This window comes from Ciconia boyciana, chromosome 1, assembly GCF_034638445.1.
Source record: "Ciconia boyciana chromosome 1, ASM3463844v1, whole genome shotgun sequence".
NCBI classification, from domain to species: domain Eukaryota; kingdom Metazoa; phylum Chordata; class Aves; order Ciconiiformes; family Ciconiidae; genus Ciconia; species Ciconia boyciana.
In genome coordinates, this window is record NC_132934.1 from 91,932,996 (window position 1) to 91,952,555 (window position 19,560).

The 19,560-nt window shown below is 49.1% G+C and overlaps 1 protein-coding gene across 4 annotated transcripts in view; it reads left to right on the plus strand.

Moving 5' to 3' along the window:
- Positions 1-19,560, plus strand: part of LSAMP (limbic system associated membrane protein) — a 1,028,339-nt gene that overhangs the window by 704,204 nt on the left and 304,575 nt on the right. For 3 of the 4 annotated variants that reach the window (XM_072881974.1, XM_072881963.1, XM_072881991.1), the window contains exon 1: positions 4,148-4,302. In XM_072881974.1, coding sequence (XP_072738075.1) covers positions 4,148-4,302 — 155 coding nt within the window. Of the gene's footprint in view, positions 1-4,147; positions 4,303-19,560 lie in introns of those variants that run through there. The other variant, XM_072881982.1, reaches the window with a different exon arrangement.

The window sequence follows — 19,560 nt, forward strand, 5'->3', positions numbered from 1 at the left end:
AGTATCTATCTCTAAAGCTGAGCTGCCACACAGGGCGGCAGAGGTGACCTGAGTACCAGTCCCAGAGCATCTCAGCACCACGTATTTCAGTGGAGGCTGCTGATGCAGGGCCAGCATGGAGGGTCTCTCCTTTGGCCAGCTTAGATGCCTAGGCTGTGATGTCTTCAGCACATTTCCCTCAAAGCCAAGGAGAGTAAGGCGAGCCAGGCTGTGTCTGCTCGTGCTGCCATTTTCCTTCCAGCTTGCACGCAGAGCCATCCCATACCCACAGTGTGGAAACACAGACACCTTCCTAAACCTGTCATCCAAACGTTTCTGTCCCGTCTTTGGTGGTGCCGTACAGCCTGCGCTCATCAAAGGGTGTGGCTGTAGGCCATGTTCCCTTTGAACAGGGTGTAAGCGTTTTGCGTTGGAGGAGGTTGATGTGGTACCTGTAGGGCTGGGCTCATGCCGCCCCATCCATTCCTGAACTGCATTGTGACAAAATTTGTTCAGTCAGGCTGGCCCTGCCAGTCCTGCACCTACTGAAAGTATTGGGAAATGGTGTTGAAGATGGCAGTATGGATTTGTGATGTCTGCACTCTGATTCTTTACCTGAATTTTTTCCTCAAGTTTTTAGAAGGTAGGAAAGTTAGAAAGCAGACCTGCTGTTTCGTTATCTGCTTCCAGCAGGGGGAGATGGGTCCAGAGAGTTATTTCTTCTGGGAACATGTACAAAAATAACATTATTTATTTTACTCATGAGGCACTCTCCTAGGATTTGTGTGATTTCTGTTTGTTTGGCCTTTTATACCTAGGCAACCCCTTCTTTTTGTTTCTGTACACTTCTAAAAGCAAATAAGACCTATCAGCTTTAGGTTTTGGTTTTGTTTTATTTTTCCCAAGGTTTACGAGACCCTCAAGGGAATTTCTTCCTCATCTCTCTGTTTATTATGATTATTATTATTAAATAGTTATGCTACGGTGGTTCTAATGAGGATTGTATAAATGTGTAAGAAGATGAAGACTTTCCCTGTACTTCCATCTCAGCAGAGAGGGGCCTTCGAGTCCGCTGTGACACGCCCCACTTTGTAGGCAGGCATGGCCACGTGCAGTCCCACCTTGAGTCAGGATGTTACTAGAGTCTGGGGACAGGATTCCTTCCTTTTCCCTCCCTGAAACTCCCTCTGTCGTTCTCGGTTTAAAGCATATTGGTGCCACTTTCCATGAACTATATTTAACTAAGCATTAAATTTAGATTTAACTGGATAGTTATTGCCTCCTAAGTAAATACTCTGAGATAAGGAAATATTTAGTGAGCTCTAGCAGTTGGGTGGCAGATGCTTCTTGCATTGCATAATAGTTAATCTTTGACAAATATGTTTTCCTTACTCCACTGGCATTTAATTAACATACAATAGCTCTTATTAAGCGTAGATGAAACATATGTGGGAGACCCTTGTAAAAAGGATCCATGCAACTCTCTGACTTGCAAGAGGGGTGTGTTTCTATCATTGGTAACTTCATATGGGACTGGGTCTTTTAGCTGTACTCAAACTCTGTCAGAAGAGTTGCAGTGGTTTCCTCTTGGTGATGCCCATCATCTGGGATGCCAGCAGCCCGATGGCATCTCTCTGTCCCTTGTGCTGTCCGTCACCCTAGAGCAGTGGCTGCTAGTCTATTAGCAGCATGGTCTTCTTCAGAGCAATACCTTTGTCAGGTGAAATCTCTCCTTGCAGTAGCTTGGGAACATCCAGTGTGTGGATTAACCCCCTAGCTCCTTCTCGTTGCTCCCCTTCTCTGGTGCCATCTGCGTCAAGTCTTCTGCAAGGGAGATGTCTGAATCAGCTCACTCCTCGGCTTGAATACAAAGCAGTCATCTCTTTTGCCGCTGTGTGCGTGGCACTGGAGCAGTGGTGTCGTGACCTTAGCCCTTAATTTGTGGGCCTTTAACACATGCAGGGATTGTTTAAGTACTCATAGAGAGCACAGCCTTTCCATACCAAGGCTGCAGGGGCCAGTTTCTAGGGGTTCAGAAAGCAACTGGACGCATTCCTGGAAGAAGAAAATCAATCGAGGGCCATTAACTACAAAGACACTGCCACTGGCTGGGGACATGCCTTAGCCACAAATCACGGGAAATGAGAGAAGTGCTCTGAGGCAGTACCAGTGCACGCTTGCCTTGTGCTTGTGCTCTGCCCTAGGCATTGGCTTTAGGCTGCGCTCAGAGACAGGACACAGGGTTAGAGGGACCTTTGATCTGATCCCGTGTGGCCGTTTGTATGACACAGAGCCATTCCTTATGTCTCTCCAGTTGGGGTCCACTGTATCCCCATAAGGCTCCAGGAGCAGAGGTGAAGCAGGCACTGTACAAGACCTGTTTTTTCCCTTCCTGCACACGCACGCAGCAGCGCTGTGACCGTGCAGGACAGCAGCTCACAGTGGAGTTTCCCTCAGCTTTTCTTGCACCCGCTTCTTTGGACCCCCCTCAAACCACCGCTTCCCCCTCCCAGCCCTGCCGTGCTTTGGCCACAGAACGGTTACGCTAGCCAAACATCCCTAGGAGCAGCTCTCCTCTTCCCTCCTGCAGGCAGAGGAGAGCGGGCTGGGGGAATGGCAGGCAGGCATCAGCAGTAAAACATACGGCTTATTCCTCTCCATTAATTTAATCTCCCTTCTCTTGCGACGGTGCCGGTGATGGTATGCGAGCTGTGGGAGCGTTCCCGGGTGGGCAGCGCTGCTGCCGGGCTCGGGGCTCAGCTGCGGGCGCTGGCAGTCGGGGAGGACAGGCCGGGTATTCACACTGCGGGCAGCTCAATACCAGCATTGTCTCCGGTCCATCCCTCAAAGGCTGGGAAAGGAGGTGGGGGGCGGGAAGGGCTGAGTGGGGAGAGGTGGGAGGGAGGCGGAGGGAGGGATGTACAACTGTTTATCTGGCGAGAGGAAAGTCTGAGAGGGGGAAAAGCAAGGTTTGAGGCTGCGGAGGCAGTTGCCAAGAATGCTGCTCTGTAAATCAGCTAGCTTGTGGCTTTGGGCCGCAAAACCAAGTTGTTTGCACTTTTGGCCACAGCTACTCTGCCCCCCCACCCCCAGTATTTTCTCTTGTGAATATTGGCCGTATCTTCCTCCATCCTCTCTGCTCCGCTCCCGGTGCCTCCCGCCCGCTCTGCCTCCCGGCTGCCCCTGCCTTTTCCTCTCTGCTTCCAGTTCCCCGCTCGCGCTCCCCCTCTCCCTCTCCCCCCATCCTTCCTTCTCCAGCCCCTCTTCCTCTCCCATCCCCTTCCCTCTCTGCCTCTCCCCGCTGCCCTTTCCAGCCCCCTCTCCCTCGGAGCTTCCCCCCTCTGCCCTCCAGCCCTCTTCCCTTCCCATGCCCCTCTCCCTGCTGCAGTGCCTCCCTCCCTCCCTCCCTCCCCTTCCCAGCCGCGGTCCGGCTCCCGAAGGCCCGGCCCGGACGCCGCCGGGGCCGTCTCCCTGGCCGCCCGGGGCAGCCCCGCTCCCCGGCGAGGGCGGGGGGGCGCGGGGCGGGCTGCGCCCCCGGGAGAGGGACGGGGAGCGCCGCTCGCAGCTCCCCTCCCGCGCTCGCCGCCGTGGTGCCGAGCTGCCGCCTCACGAGTGAGGCTCCCTCCTCCCTCCTCGCTCGCCCCCTCCCTCGCTCCCTCCCTCCTTCGCTCCGCCTGGGAAAGTGGGTTAGGAAGGGAGCTCGGGGCTGGGAAGCTGCACAGCCGCGCACTGGAGCAGGACCGTCCACTCGCGCAGCCCGGCGGCACAGGACTCGTCTTGTTCCTTTTCCTTTTTTTCACCTCTCTCCATCACTCCGAACGGGTCGATTCAATTATTATTGGTTTTAATTATTTTGTTACCTGACTTTTTCCTCTTGCCTTTTTTTTTTCTTTTTTCCTTTTTTAATTTAAGGTTGTGCTAAGACTTTTTTTGGAAAGCCTTAAAAAAAGAAAAGGGGGGGAAAGAAGCCAGCGAGAGATTGAAAAAAGCAAGAGAAAGTGGCAGCTAAGAAGGACTGTGAAATCACCTCCCCTTTCTGGGGCTGTCGATCAGAGCGAGAGTTGTACATTATTATTATTGTTTTTCTTTCTACATCCGTCTATCCACATACACACGCAGAGAGAGAGAGAGAGACAAGTACAGACAGTGAAACTCGACGAGACCAGCCATGGTAGCAAGGGCTCAGCCTGATCGGAAACAATTACCGCTGGTCCTACTGAGATTGCTTTGCCTTCTCCCTACAGGGCTGCCAGTCCGCAGCGTGGATTTTACCCGAGGTACCGATAACATCACCGTGAGGCAGGGGGACACAGCCATCCTCAGGTAGGGCATTTTGCCAACTTTTCCTTTTCTATGTGTGTATCTATGTTTCTGTGTATGCAACCTATACGTGTGATGCAAGACAGATTTTTGTGTGTGTGTCTCTGTGAGAGTGTGTGTTATTTTACCTCTCGAACTGCAGTAGCAGCAGCTGCTACAAACAAGCTCTGCGTGTGTGTTTGTGCTTTAATATAAAAAAATCACCAAGCTTTTGGAAGCCTCTTGCCACCACTCTCCTCTGTGTAGTGCTCTGGATCAAAAGAATTTCAGTGGGGAAAGATCTGTTTGTGTTAGCCACCTCTCGTGAATGTACGTTTTCCACCAGCCCTGCAGTATCAATAGAGAAATCGAAAAGGGATCCAGCTGTGCTTGCCAGATGTTCCATTTATCTTCCCATACTTCTTTTTGTACCTATGCAAAAACTTTATCCCTGGTGCTGCCAGAACTCTCAGGCAAGTTCTTTTGGGAAACTCTGGCTTTAAATTTTATTTATTTATTTTTCTGCCCTGAAGGGGAGGGGAGATGGATACACTGGTTGAAAAGGCTGGTGAAAAAATGGTGTAAGAGCTCCAACACTTACGAAGCTTGTATCTCGTTCACTGTGTTGGTTTCTTTGCAGGGCTAATTAAATGGGTGTATGCTGTGCCTTCGTGTCTGAGTGGTTGTGGTGAGGGTGTCTTTGCACATGAAGCCTTGTTCACAGGCAGTATTGAGTGTTATATTTCTGTATTCGTTGTGCAGGTTTTCTAAAGGTAGTTCTGACACTACTTGGACTTTCAGTTAGGAGCGTCCCAAATAGCTGAAACGCAGTCATCTTTTTCCTGTGGGTTTCTTTTTCAAATTCTGCCTTGCTCAACTTACCTGCAGTAACTTCCCTACTGACGGAAAATTCTGTGCGTGTGAGTGTGCACACGCTGTGTATTATGGCTATAAAACTACTGGATGTAATTTAAAATAAGTCTGTAATCTGTATGAGGAGCTGATAGTGCACAAACCCTGAAGCATCAAGGGAGCAATTCCCTAGCAAAGCTAACAGCAGCAGCAAAGTTTTCTTTCTCTGAAATAAATCCTGCTAGATGTCACCAAATGGTCTGCTACATGATCCCCTGTGTCCTGCATCCCTCCCATTTAATGACAGAGGGGTATGTGAGCTAGCAAGATGGGATCAGGGAAGAAGGATGCTAGAAGAGGGATGTGTGTGTATGTGTACGCTTATCGCTTCTCTCGGCTCCCGTGTGCTGGGTTGTTTTGATCCTGGAATATCTGTTCAGCAGCTTCCATTCCCCAGCTCTCCAGACTTGTTAACTCGCATGTAGGATTTATCCACACGGAGTAATAGGATTTACAGAGTAATTCATCTGCCTTGCATATGCAATGGAAGGGGTTTAGATATGACATGGTAAACACCTAACAAGGGGTGTTGCCTCTGACTCCCGGCTCCTCTCCTCGCTTCTCCCTTCCACTCACTAGCAATTCATATATCCCATTAACCCTTTTCTAGCAGGATTACCAGCTGACTTATCCCATTTTTAAAGGCAAATCACTTCCATCAATTGTTTATTTTAGAGGGGCTGCTCAGGCAGATGTTTGCCAGCGTATGTTTGGTACATACAGCAGCAGACAAGTCATTAAGCTCACTTGCCCAGCCAGGGGTCACTGGATTTCTATTTCCCACTTAACCTTGGAGCTTTTGAGTTTATCTAGATGCTGTGTGCTAAAGCTGCATTTGCAGCAGAGAGGGCTGAGCGGATGGTGGAGATGGTGCCTGCATGTGCTGCGTGTAAAGCATTCGTCAGCAAGCTCAACGGGGCTGCATGGGAGAGCGGTTTTGGTGTTTGTGTGTGGAGTGTGTGGCTTGCCAGTGTTATGTCAGGCACTAGAATAAAACACCTAAGTGAGGTGATCCAGCTGTGTCAGCCAGATGTGTGCCAAGTGACACAGTTTGCAGGAGCAGCACACCACCCGGCCATGTAACTGCTTGCCCCAAGCAATACAGTGTTCCTGGCAGGCTGTGTTTCTGTCAGAAGTGACTGTGGCCAGGGCACAGGCTTTCCCTCTCTCAGCTCCCTTCCTAAGCTCTTTAAGCAGATCTGGCCAGCTATATGCTCCTCATGTTTCCCAGGAAGAGCAGCTATCTTCTCTCCCTTTCCCTGGGACCAGCCCCAGGTTTCTGGGACGTTTCAGTCCCTCCTTCAGAGGAGAGGCAGAAGCCAGGCTGTGCTGGGAGACAGGACTGCCACGTGAGGCTGGAAAGACTGAGCTTTCCCTCTGTCCCGTACACTTTAGGTCCTCCAGGATGACATTTCATTCCCTCAGTTTTAAAGCAAGGGTTGGTTTGCTAGCTTCCCCTTTGCTGTTTTCCCTGCCCCTCCAAAATTTAACTCACTTTAAGACAGCCTTGTGTTTGAAAAACGCTCAGCATCTTGCTCTCCCTGCCTATAGATCCACTAGCAACAACGCAAGGGGAAGAGCTAGATGGGGAAAAACTATTAGATCATCTATACTAACTGTGCTCAGAGCAGATCTTTACCTCCACAGAGAGATAGGTAAGAGATTTCTATACAGAGATCGTATCACCTATCTTTGCTATGCATCTACTTCAGAGGGAAGAGGGAGCATGCAGTGGCTGTTTACCAGTACCCAGTAACTCTGTCCTGTAGCTTGAAGGGAAACGAAAATGCAGGAGGGAGAAAAAATGATATGCAGTTGGGGAGAATTAAAAGCAATGTACATAGTGATAATATAACTAAAAACATTTTGTTCATGTAAATTGTGGTGCAAATCATTCAGCAAAGCACCGAGGTATTCTGAATGATTCTTCTCCTTTGGGGCCTTATACATTCGCATATAGTGTTACACTTGTAGGTGGAAGAGTGGGTGGGTGGACTGTTCTATGAAGTGGAGAAAAATAGTTTGTTATAAGTCCTAATGTTCCTAAAGGAAGCTACTCCTCTGGAGCTTCATCTACAGCTTGTTACTCAGAATAGAATTATTTTGAGAAGTTTGGATGTGACTTTTTAAAGCTATGGCATTTAAAATATTCCCTTGCTATGGACTTTTTTAAAATGTTCCTAACTCTATGCTGGCTCATCTCCTAAATGACCTGGCAGCAGATTTGATTCATTTGTTGGCCTTGCTGAAGGCTGATGACTTTTAGTGAGTATTTGGCATGGAGAAGTTAGGGAATTGCAGAGAGAGAGAATAAAAATAGCTCGTGATAGACTATCCACAGGGAAAAAGGTAATGATCCGCTCCTTAGAGCAAGGCTGAAAAGGAAGGAGGGGTCTGAAAGCTGCAACAGGTGAGAAGGGCTGAGCAGAGCTTCTGGTGTTCGGCCAGCTACAACTAAGAAAAGAGAGCAGGATGTTTCAAAGATGACACTGTATATCAGACAGCCTGTCAGACTTGCTAAGGTTTCATTTTTTAACTCTGTCTTCAGCAAGTGAAGAAGGACACTGAACCTTACTTTGAGTATTGAGAGGGAACTGTGTGCTACAATTCCTGCGAATGTTTTGCTTGCAAGATCAGAGTCATGAGGTTGTCAGGTTTTGTATGCAACTTCCCTGCTTGATGTTAGAAAAAAAAGAATCTCTAAAAAACAAATACACAAAATATCCCCCAAAACTAATTAAAAGGGGAAGAAAACCCAAGCCCTAACCCCAAATCTTCTTTCTCTTTACCTGCCCCCAGCATCCCCTCCCACCTCATTTTCTCTGCAAGTGTTGGGTGAGCAAGGGCAGGGACCCTATGCTTTGTTATGCACTTTCAGCCTAGGGAGGGGATGAGAAATAGGAGGACGTTGGCTAAGCGGGACATGTGCAGTAGCGAAGGGCAGATGCTGCAAACTGGGGAGGGAGGGAACTGTGCCTCTGTGTTGTGTTCGGCCCTTAAGATGGGTTAGAAGCAAAATGGCAATGGAGTCCATGCTGTGGGATCAGGTACCTGTACAGAGTGTCAGAGGGAAAGATCAGCTCTCTCAGGAACCATCACAGCAGCTCACCCCAGAGTGCCTTTAAAGCACTATTCTGAGGGTGTCAGTGGGACTTGCAGGTTGCCCAGGGCTTTTAGTAGTCTTGGCACAAGGGCAGATTAGACCTTTAATGACTTCTGAAATGGAGCTCATCACTAGCTGGAACCAAAATGGGGCACATCCCCGTTCCCATCTGCTCAGTTATACCAGCACAAATCCACCAAAGCCCAAGGGCACTGCCAGAAATACTGCATTTGTCTTTGGGGCAGATTCCTGAGGATTGCTAATAAAGAGGTACAAGTGACTCATACAGGGCTTAAGCTGCTGAGTGCTGCTCAGATGATGCTCAGCCCGTTGGAGAACTGGGATCTTGCCAAGGCCAGAATTTGGCTTATTGTTCTTGAGTTTTTCCAAGCATCAACTTTTCATCAAGAATTAAATCAATCTGATGCTGATGCACTGATGAAAATCAACATTCAACTGACTGTGCAATTTCCATTTTTACCAGGTATTTAAATAATATTAAGTTTCAGGATGATAGCACATTTAGGAACTTCCATCCTAATAGGTGCTTAGTTTCTTTGAGTTACATGTGTCAAAGGATGGGCTAGAATCAAACTACCAGCAGTAATGGTAGCACTGTTGGTGTAATCCTGCAATACAAGCAATTTATGCAAACTCTGTTCTTGGCCTCCCAGTATTTTGCTGATATTCTACATGTGGAACTATGCTAGAGGACAAAGGCACCTCAGGCAAAGCACCAACACAGCATCACAACAAAGTTTATGCCCTATACAGTCATTTTAAAAGAAAAGTAAAAGCTGTTCAGATTACATTTATAATTAGCATATGATTTATAACAGGGAGCACTGAGCTGAGCCGTTTGCTAGAAATGAGAATAGGCATGTTCAAAGGTATAATGCTACATAATAATACAGCCTTGGCAGTAAAATTGTAACCTTGATTATTAGTAGTATTGTTGTGGCACTTAAAGGCCGCCACTAAGTTGAGGCACCCTTTGTATTAAGTGCCATGCGAGCACAGAGTAAGAGAGATTCCCTCTTCCGCAGGGCGTGCAGGCTATTAGCTGGGACGGGCAGAGGCAGGGGGTGGGCACGAGGCACCCGGAGGTGAGGGGACTCGCCCAGGGTCGCACAGCAGGGCTCAGGCGCACCCAGCCTAGCGACCTATCCATTAGCTTGGGTTGCCTTTCGGCTCAGCCACGCAACAACCCAGCACATGTGACAAACGAGGTTTCCGTAGTATGTCCTCATCTGTGCTGGTATTGACTGCAAGACCCAAACGCTCTTCTTTCTCTCTGGTATATGCAAAGCCTTCATTATCAAATCTAGCGTACATGTGTCGAGAGGGTATGTTGGGATCTGTGCAAAAGGGGCTGTACTCTGCCGATAGTTTCGTTTAAAAAAAAAAAAAAAAAGTATATATAAAAAGAAATGTATAAACGTAGTAACAGATGATGTTGCAAAACTTCCAGGTCTGGCAGCAGATGGTGCCATTATATGAAGGCACACATGCATCCGTAGATATGTGAGTGTGTGTGCATACATATGATAAAGGAAATTGCAATATGTGTATGGTCAGAGGCTGGTGATTAGCCTCTCTCCTTATACACACACATGTATACGCGCAGTATTTATATATGGTGTGCCCAGTGGTGAGCAGAGCCTTTGTGATACTGCGTCTTCTGCAAAGTGGGACTAACCCATCACAAGCAAAGGTGGAATGGAAATTAGAAAAGGAAAGGCTCTTTCTTTGGTGAAATTATGTATGTTTAATAACACTGTATGTATAATTTGCATTCAGAAAGATGGAGGAGGAGAGACAGTATCAGACTGTATGGCTTTAACCTCCTCCCCTGAGTCTGCACACACACTTCAGTTTGCAGCTAAGTACCATATGTTTTCCTACTTAGTTGGCATTAAAATTTATATAGTAGTACGTGTTACCTGGAGTGTCTCAGAGTCAGTACCTCTTCCACTCCGCTCCCCTCCCCAGCAGGTCATGAGGAAAGACCTAGTCTTAAAATAGCTCATAGTTACTGGAATTTGCAGTCTCATAACTATAAGTTTTCAAAATATATATTACACGTACCTGCCCTTTATATCCAGACCCACAGGCATCTGATTCTGACAGAGCTGCGGGGCCACAGCTCACTGCTGATGCAGTGGCGGGGCTTCAACAGGCTTACTGTGAGGCTGAATATAGCCATTTTCACTGAAGGTACCTAGTTTTGTTGTCCATCAAAATTCACTCTGGCTTGTGTGAACTCGTGCTCTGCTGGAGTAAGTGCAATGGAGGGCACAAAGGTGAAGTCAGGAATTTACTGAGTTTTCTTTTACTCTTCTCTCGCTGAAGAAGAAACGAATGGGATTTTCAGCTGAATCTGACACCAAAGCATTTGCTTCAGGCTTCAGGCACATCTAACGTGTCTGGTTTTATGGTAAGTAATGGGAACTAATAACGATGAGTTTCACCTCTGCCTAGGAAACAGCTATTTCAAAATAATCTGAACAGCCGATCTACCCTGTGCATGTATATTTCTGCAGATTTTTATTCAGAGCAACTCTGTTGTGTGGGAGAGGCCGGCTGTGACCCCAGAGTGCCTCCACTGTGCTTGGCCTGTGCAAAGAGAGGAGAAATAGCCCTGCTGCAGCTCTATTGATTTCACTGGGGTTGCGCTTTTTCGGTCAGAGCTAACTTGATGGAACTGAGCCCGTTCAGACTGGGCTGGGGTTGAACAGATACTTTGCAATAACACATCTGCGTGAGGTTTGGGGGGTGTGTGCTTGCGCATGCATGTGCGCAAATGTGTCTTTCGCTACGTTTGTTCCTGTTTAAAAACGGAAAGTGTTTCTTGCGTGCAGTTGTACAAATGTCTATATACTTCGTACAGTTGCAAGCCTTGCATTGGTGAGAGGCAGCACTGCCCAATGGATGGGATAACAGGCTGCTTGCTTGGAACGCTGTGTGACTTTTTCTGACTCCTGGGCCTTCATAACTGTCACTAATGCTGGAAGTGTCCTTTGCTTCACTGTGCCTCAGTTGCTATAGCTGTGAAGGAAAAAAGCAGCAAGCAAACAGAATATTGCATTTTCCTCTTCTGAGGCTCAGTGGTTAACACCACGGTAGATCTAGCCAATACTGTCCCTTTCCAGTAGCAACTGGAACCACTTTTGCCACTGAAATTCGCATCTCTGTGGCAGAGGAAAGTAGTGAAAGCTTCCGAAGAGCAGGGAGGCTTGTCCTTCACACACACCCTCCCACCCTCCTGCGAAAGGCGAGACATGCCTGAGTGGTTTCTCCCACAGGTGCTCTCCATAGGTGGCTTCCTAGAAGAGCACTGGATTTACAAGGGGGAGGGAAAGGCCAAGAGGGCTCCAGCTCCCCAAGCACCAACCCCTGTGCTGTATAGTTGTGAAACGAAATAGGGGTGGTCACACAGCTGTGCAGCACCACTCACAGAGCCACTGCGGCCACCCCTCTTGGGGACGTCAGGGTGACCATGTTGAAGACGCACCACCGTTATTGCCCCTAACGCGGTGTGACCTAGCGTATCAGTGACAACAGTGTCTCATCAGTGGTGGTGACGGTGCTTTTCCAGTGTAGGAACCCAGGGATACTTTAACTGGGAACCTGATGGTACCTGCGTTACAGCTACCTCAGCTCCCTGCTTTCTTACTCCCTCCATCCCAGGCTGGTTGTCCACCCTACACGAGGCTGGGCAAGGGAGACCGTGACTCAGAGCTGCACGTCCATTCACTTTTCGTGCCTCGCTGTGCAAACAAAACCCATGTTGAAATCCACTGGCAGGCAGCATCCATGACTTTGAATAGTAAATACAAATCTCTCCCTCTCCCTCTCTGTGTGTCTCTCTCTCTGTTATTAAGCTGACAGGCACTTAGCCAATTATCCAGTCGTCGTCTCAGCTGTATTTATGGAGGAGGAAGAGACAACGCACACAGCTCTTGTCTTCAGGGCTTCAGCTGAGTCTCCCTTGTGTGCTGTAGCATTTTCCCTTGTGTGAGCTGCCTAGGACGCTCAGGGAAAGAAACCAGTGAAGGAGATGAGTTGAGGAGAGGGAGGAGGAAGAGCGGAGGGGAGGAAAGGGGTTTGCTCCCCCAGACCAGGCACATGCCAGAGCTGTCATTGTTTGCCATTATTTTTGTGTTTAAATTTGGCAAAGCACGCGTGCCTTTGTTGCATAAGGTTGCGGTGGATGGGGAATGCGATGGCTGTGATTACTTGCAAAGTCGTTTTGGCTGTGACAGGGCCAAGAATCAGGAACTACGCAGTTGCAGGCTATGAGTCTGTGCCTTAAAGTAAGGGGGCCACATGTACTTGGGGACGTAGCGTGAATCCGTGACTTGGAGCCAAGGGGCACCCCTAATCCCTGATGCAGTATTGTGCCTAGAACATATAGCCTGTGCTGGCTCAAGTGTTTACTCCAAACAGCAAAATTTAGGCAAATAGCACTGAAGCGTTCTGTGAATATTTTCATGAATGTTAAAAATGAATTCACTTTGGCTGCAGCTGTGCTTCCTTTGTGTGTGTGCATGTGCATCTTTTTTTCTCTCCCCCTTGTGAATAATCTGAGTGGATGAGTTTTCCTTGCCCTGGCATTCATGGACAGAACATTTTAAACAGGTTCATAGCTGAGCAAACAAGGCTCTAGCTGCAACTTCTGCAGCTGAAAATCCCTGGCTGTACAGATTTGCAGGCATGTGCCCCTTCCTCCCCCCCAGACACTAACTTTGTGTGTACACCTGTGGTGCTCTTAATGTATATTTATGCAGGATGCTGCTTGTGGAGCACTGGACGTGGTTCTTACAACCCCTCATCAGAGCCCGGGCATAAAAGCAGTTGAACAAGTGAGACGTGGAGCTGATCGCAGCTTGAGCCACAATAATTTATGTGCATGTGACAAGAGAAAATTACCTTTAAACTCTGCACCCAACCAATCAATCTTACAGCAGCCTGGTTTTGCTAGGAAAGGTGCCTCGGGCCAAGCCTATCAAGCTCAGAAAAAGAAAGGTTAAAATGTTCTAACATCATTATCTCTTTCTTTTCCTTTGGAGGAGAGGAGCCACAGTGACAAAGCCTAGCTGACTCCTTCACACCAGCTCCTTTGTGGTGAGCTCCATTCCCACCCCCAGCCCAGATTCCCAACAGGAGTCAGCAGGAATTTGTCCACAGTCAGGCCCCGTGTTCATCTTGCCAGGAAACAGAAAGGACAGCGTGTGACAGTGGGGACCAGGCATAAATAAGCATGCTAGAATTGGAAAATGCTCAAGAGGGGAGAGAAACACCACCACAAGGCAGCAACCCTACTGAGTGCTGCAGATAGCACAGGGACGTTAGGAAACCCCCATCTGTTCTGGGGGGTCCTCTGAGCTTGGAGAAAAGTGGGATTCAGGGAGTGATTACTCCCTGAAAAATTATTGTCCCCTCTCTGCCAAATACAATATAATATGATCTGTAGTCTCTCTCTCTGCAGCTATAGAGCAGGGAGCCTGCGCCAGCTGAGGCAGTTGTTTATTGGGGCTTTGTGGGAGAAGGGGCATTTGAGCCCCCCTCCTCGTATAAGCAGGGGCACGTGTGAGCGGTGATTCAGTGGAGCCTGTTTGTCCCTTCAGAGCAGGCAGGTTTATTAGCAGTCCCCTCGAGTCAAAGGACAGGGGAGGTTTTAAGCTGGTGGAAGAAGATGGGGAGGGACTGCTGCAGCCTGCCCTCTCCCTTTTCCCATCTGCCGCCGCCTTAGCGTTCAGTGCGCTGGTTAAACAGGGATGGTCCTTCCACAGCCCCCTGCCATTTCTCAGGCAGACTCTGTCCCCCGCCTCCGGCTCCGCTGGCTGGCCCCGCAGACTCATCCTGGCTGCCCCCGTTTAGTGGGGCTCTCGTTCCAGACAGCGGGATGAGGACCTCAGAGCCCCACAGATTACCTGGCACCCAAACCTTTCTCCCCTGCCATGGGGACATCTCCCACCACCACCTCTTTGCTCCCTGAGCAGCAGAACCTACAGGGACCTCATGACCCCAGCACTCAACCCTGGCCACAGCAGATCACTCCTCTTCTTTTTAAGTAACCCCTTTTGGATGCACTGGCTAACTTTCGCTAGCCAGTCACTGCTGTCACCACCCAGTTACCCTGTGCCACCAACCATTGGGGTGGCTGGCAACACTGCAGAGAGGCAATCGGGACTGCAGGAAATGTGAGGGGGCAAGCTGCTTTCCAGGGCCCTTTGAGATGCCATGGAAAAATGATGTACACATCCACACAGTTGCTGGCACGCACCCACCATACACCCGCATGGGCGTATTTGTCTGTTTCTTGGATTATGCTGCTATTTAATTGAAATCAGTCCTGGGTGTGGTGGGGCTGAGATGGGGGGTGCTGGCTGTGTGCTCAGACAGGCCTTACATGTGCAAACGGGTACCTTGTGAATAGCTGACTTCGGGTCCTGTGGACCACAGACCGTGTGATAAGAAGCTAAGCAAATGCAGCCCTCTCACAGTGACTTTCCCCCTCAACTTTCCCACTAATGGCAGTTGTCTGAAATGGATCAACTTGTTGATGGGGGGTATGGATAGGGGCAGGCTCTGGGTAGCCCTGGCCTCATGTTTATTAAAAAAACAAAACAAACCAAAACCAAAAAACCTAAGACAGAAAGCATAAAGAAGTATGCATAGTCAGATTGCTGTTCTCACCTGTATGCTACATAAGGCACCTATGGTTTTGAGCAGTAAACAGTTCAGGGTGGCATATAGGGGCAGTACCCCTTCAAGTGTGCTAAATGTGGGCAGCAGTAATAGGAGATCCCATCCTAATGAGGAACGGAAAAGGAGTTACCTCCTTCACCAGCTAGATGCACTCCTTAGGGCCTGTTGTTATTATACCTACTGCTGAGACTTGGGAGCATGCCCAAAGCCTTTGAGTTGTGCACATGCTGTACCTCATCTGCTTTCCCTCCGCTGCCATCCTTGGCTGCCTCTTGCCAGCAAGGAAAGGGGAGAGTGTGTTCGCAGAGATTTGTCCACTGATAGAGAAAGGATGGATAAGTTCATCAGACAGAGCCGAAATCTCTCTCTCCTGTCTCCTCTCCTGCAAATCGCACCCAGCTCCGTCTGCTTGGCACACTCCCCCATCCAGCCTGCCACCTTGCTCGATGAAGTTGTCTGTCACATCTCTTCCTTGCCTTCTCCATCTCCTCCCTCCCTCCTTTGCTTTTTCTCTCTATCTCAATCCATGTCCTCCTCACCCTTTACCCCTCCCCAACACATGTCCTTATTTCTGACTCCAGCCCCTTCCCCCTCTTCCTTTTCTTTCTCTGTTTGCTCAACTCTGGTCTTCTTTGAATTTCCCTCTCTTCTGGACCCAGGAGCAAGAACGGGGGGGCTAGAGGAAAAGCAGAGAAGGATGGGGGAGCACCATAGTGACGGCAGTGCCCTGGCTCTTCTGCTGTGGATGATAGAGCAGGCTCTGAGCTCTCTTGTTGGGCATGGCCACTCAATCAGCACTTTGTATTCAGGCTGGGCCTGCAGAGTATTCCCAGTGTATTATTTTCTGTTCCTACACAGAATGCCCGGTGCCTGTTTGTCCTGAGAGCTCATAGGAAGGGGTGTGTGTGGGAGGGCTAGTAAGAAGTGGGGGCTACGTCACCAGTAAAGCACTTTATCTTCCTAGCAGGAATGTAGTTGGATGCCTGTTGTATCCCAGTGATCTGCTTCTCCTGCTTTGAATTGCAGGCCAAGTTGGAAATAGAGTGGAAGGAGAGCCCATTCACTGATGAGGTGGTTGACAGGCAAGAGCTGAGGCTGCAGGCTGGTGTGAAAGCCACCTTGCTTCTGTTAGCAGAGGAACATGCTGCAGTGCTTCCTTGGTGCGTTGTGGTTCTACTGCTGGAAGTTGGAAGGGGGCAGCTGGGGGCTTTTTTCCCCTCTGTCGTAGCTTTTCTTGGGTGAGAAGCTTGACATTCCTGCATGATGCTGACATGGGGTGACACAGATCAGTGCTGGGGTGCAGAGCTGAGATTTTCTTGTGCGGGTGGCAAAGAAGGCAGATGCATTTAAAAGACAGCGGTGGTGCAATGTTGTGGAAGGTCCTCAGTGTTCAAAGTGCCAGACCTCTCTGACCTTGAAGAGAAGCAGCAGGTCTTTAGCTCATAGGTTAGGATCATTTCAGCCAGATTTGTCCATTGCAGGAGAGGCTTTCCAGGAACTCTGGAGACAGCCCCACATGTTTGGCATGGAATCATAAGATGCTACAGAAAACTAAAACCAGCTGCTGGTGCTGTAGCAGGGATGTTCCTCAGTGCTGGTCACCCTTTATTATCCTCCTGTGGTACTTCCTTTTTGTGAGACTGGGACTCTGAAGGCTTTGTGAAAATGCACGCATCCTGGCTGCTTTTACACCTAAGGGAAACCTGAGATTGGCATCCGTAATCAGGAGCAGAAGGTGCTGCAGGCAATCTGTCTTCCTAGCACTGCATTAAACCCATTTTAGTTCTTTCAGCTAAATATCAAATTATCTGTCCACCCACACATCCTCCCCACTGCATCAATGGTGCTTAGTGATGGGCCATCTGTAGGACTTTTACCCGGACAAGGGGGTCCACAGGGGTTCTTGCGTAAATGCTTCATGCGTATTCATTGGCCTTTAGAGTGGCATTTCTTCCCTTCCTATTCTCCTGGCTGGTCTCCAGTACTGGCGATGAGTCAGAGGCATGCAGGTCTATCCATTTGAAAAGTGTGTCCCAAGGTGGAGAAACACGAGCAGCTTTCTTCTTACCTGAGTTGGGAAGTGGTGCTTAAATGCAGGCCAGGTGGGTCAAGGACCTTGGACATAGTCAGATCAGTTAGCCTTTTAAATGCCTTCCCCCCCCCCCCCCCCCCCACCTGGGGCTCAAAGTGGGAGCAGCATCCAACTCCCAGAGAAGAGAAGGAAGGGCGTGCAGCAGATTTTATAGCATCATTCAGTGTCTTACTGGATGCCATGTTGTGTTCTGCTCAGCTGTGTCTCTGCTCCGGGGGGGTAGTGTTGCCTGCTTCCTAATCACTCTATACAGTGAAGTGGAGTCCTGTGTCTATTTGGGGTACTTTATGTTTCTAGGGAGATGTGGACCAGTTGGACATAGTCCAGGAGAGAGCAGTAGGAATGATCAGAAATCTAGATAGCATAGTCAGTGGGGAGAGATGGATGGAAATGGGGCTGTTAGGCCTAAAGAAGAGAGAACTAAGCATGAGATATTAATAACAGCATGCAGGTACATAAGATACAAAAGAAAGGAATGATCTCTTCTGCAGGAGAAGATGAGGAGGAATGGTTTAAGATTGCAGCAAGAGAGACAGGCTGAATGTCAGTAAGAACTCTGCAACAGTAAAGATAGTAAAACATTGAATCAAATTTTCTTGGGAGGCTGTGTAGCTCCATCACTGGAGGGCTTCAAGGACAGACTAGACATATATGAGGAGTGACAGATGCCACAAGTGACGAAGGAGAGCTGATCCATCCTTCACAGAGAAGAACAGACTAGATGGTTCCTTTGGGTCTATTCTACCTCTGCTTCTCGATTCTCAGCAGCCTTCAGGCTCAGAGAATGGCAGAAGCATGAGCAGAAACACAGCTGAAAGGTTCAGAGAAGTGCCTCAGAAAGAAACCAAGTGAGCCTGGCCAGGAGGTCCTTACCATTTCTTGGGCTGTGGCTGCCCTTCTCCCTTCCATCCCAGGAGCATGGTGTGCTCCAAGGAGTCTGTAGTCAGTGCCACTCTAGTCCAAGCATGTGGCACTTAACCTATCTGGCAAGCAGAAGTAGGAATCAGTGTCAAGACTATCCCTAAAACCGATTTTCTTTTGGAGGGAATCAGATCTTTTCTCATCTGCTGCCTTGGGAGGGCCACAGGACCTAGAGGATGTTTTACCACAAGTATGATATGAAAAACAAGTTGAAGGCTCATTGTTTTATCCTGGGAAAGTTTGATGATTTTGCTGAATCTTCACCTCATGAGGCTTTGTCAGCACGTTCTGCTAATGAAATGTCACCTTTCCCTGGTGTGACGTCACTTTGTGCATTGGGATATGAGCGCATGAGACTCAGGGTCTACCTGAGCGGTGGATGTGGTACAGTGTATGAGTGCTGTTGGGGCTTTTCAGCACCGGGGAGGTGGCATGTGACGTACCAAATGGGCCAGGCAGCGAGCCTTGCAACCACTGAGTGTCATGCCTTAAGCAGTGAATTGGGTGACTTACAGGGACATATGTAGCAACCAGAAAACTCCAGTGCAGTGAGGAAGCAGGAGAGGGTAGAGAAAGGATGTTTTAGGAGGGTGAGGAGCAAGTTAAGAGAGGAAAAGCTATCCAGGGGAGGGGGGGAAGAGCATACAGGGGCCTGCTATAAAGTTTGGATGAATGTGTTTGGTCTTAATCTTTCTCCAGCTGTAGTGACCCAGGCCGTTGCTAACCTGGCCAGGCAAGCTGCCAGAGGCTGTCTCCATTGCTCACCTTCGTCCACTCTCATCCTGTCTCCGACTCATGTTTTCTTGTCAGCATTTCTCTCCCACAGATCGATTCCTCCTTGGCTCATCCCAGTGATTTTAAGCATAGAGAGAAACTTCCTCTGGGCGGTGAGAGATAATCAAGCTGAATATTACCCATCTCTGAAGTGCAGGCAGTCCGTGAGCAGAGCCAAAGTCAATATCTTGGCAGATGTTGCCTTGCATTGATTTATCTTCTCCTGGAGCAGGGTGGATGGCCTCGAAGAAGGCAGCACGGTCACCTGGCCAAGCCCCAAAACATTTGCAGGCTACATTAGCTTGCTTGCTTTGGTCTCAAGAAGCTGCTCTCCTCAGTGTCTGGGGGTAGAAGAGTGTGGTGCCAAACTCACAAATCCCTCCTTCGCTCCTGTGTTCACGTCAGTGTTACTTCTTGTGCCGAGACAGATCCTGGGCTCAGAGCACCGGCTCATGGTGCTGAGCTAAGCCAGCCTCATTTACTGGCTTAACAGAGCAAGAAAACAATTGTCTGTGCTGCTGCTGGGGGGGGAGAGAGGAGCAGGAGACCGATGCCCTAGAGGGGCATTGCAGCATGGGGGGTTTCCTCTTGCGGGGAACCTGGATGTGTCAGAGAGGGAAGCAAAGGGAGAGGAAACTTCTGTGTGAGCAGGGAGGGAGCAGCAGGAGTCGGGGAGATGGGCAGGGCCTCTCTTCAAGTCAGAGGAATTATAGCCAGGGGATTGCTGTGCAGGACAGGGCAGGAGGAAGGGGGCCTGCTGGCAGAC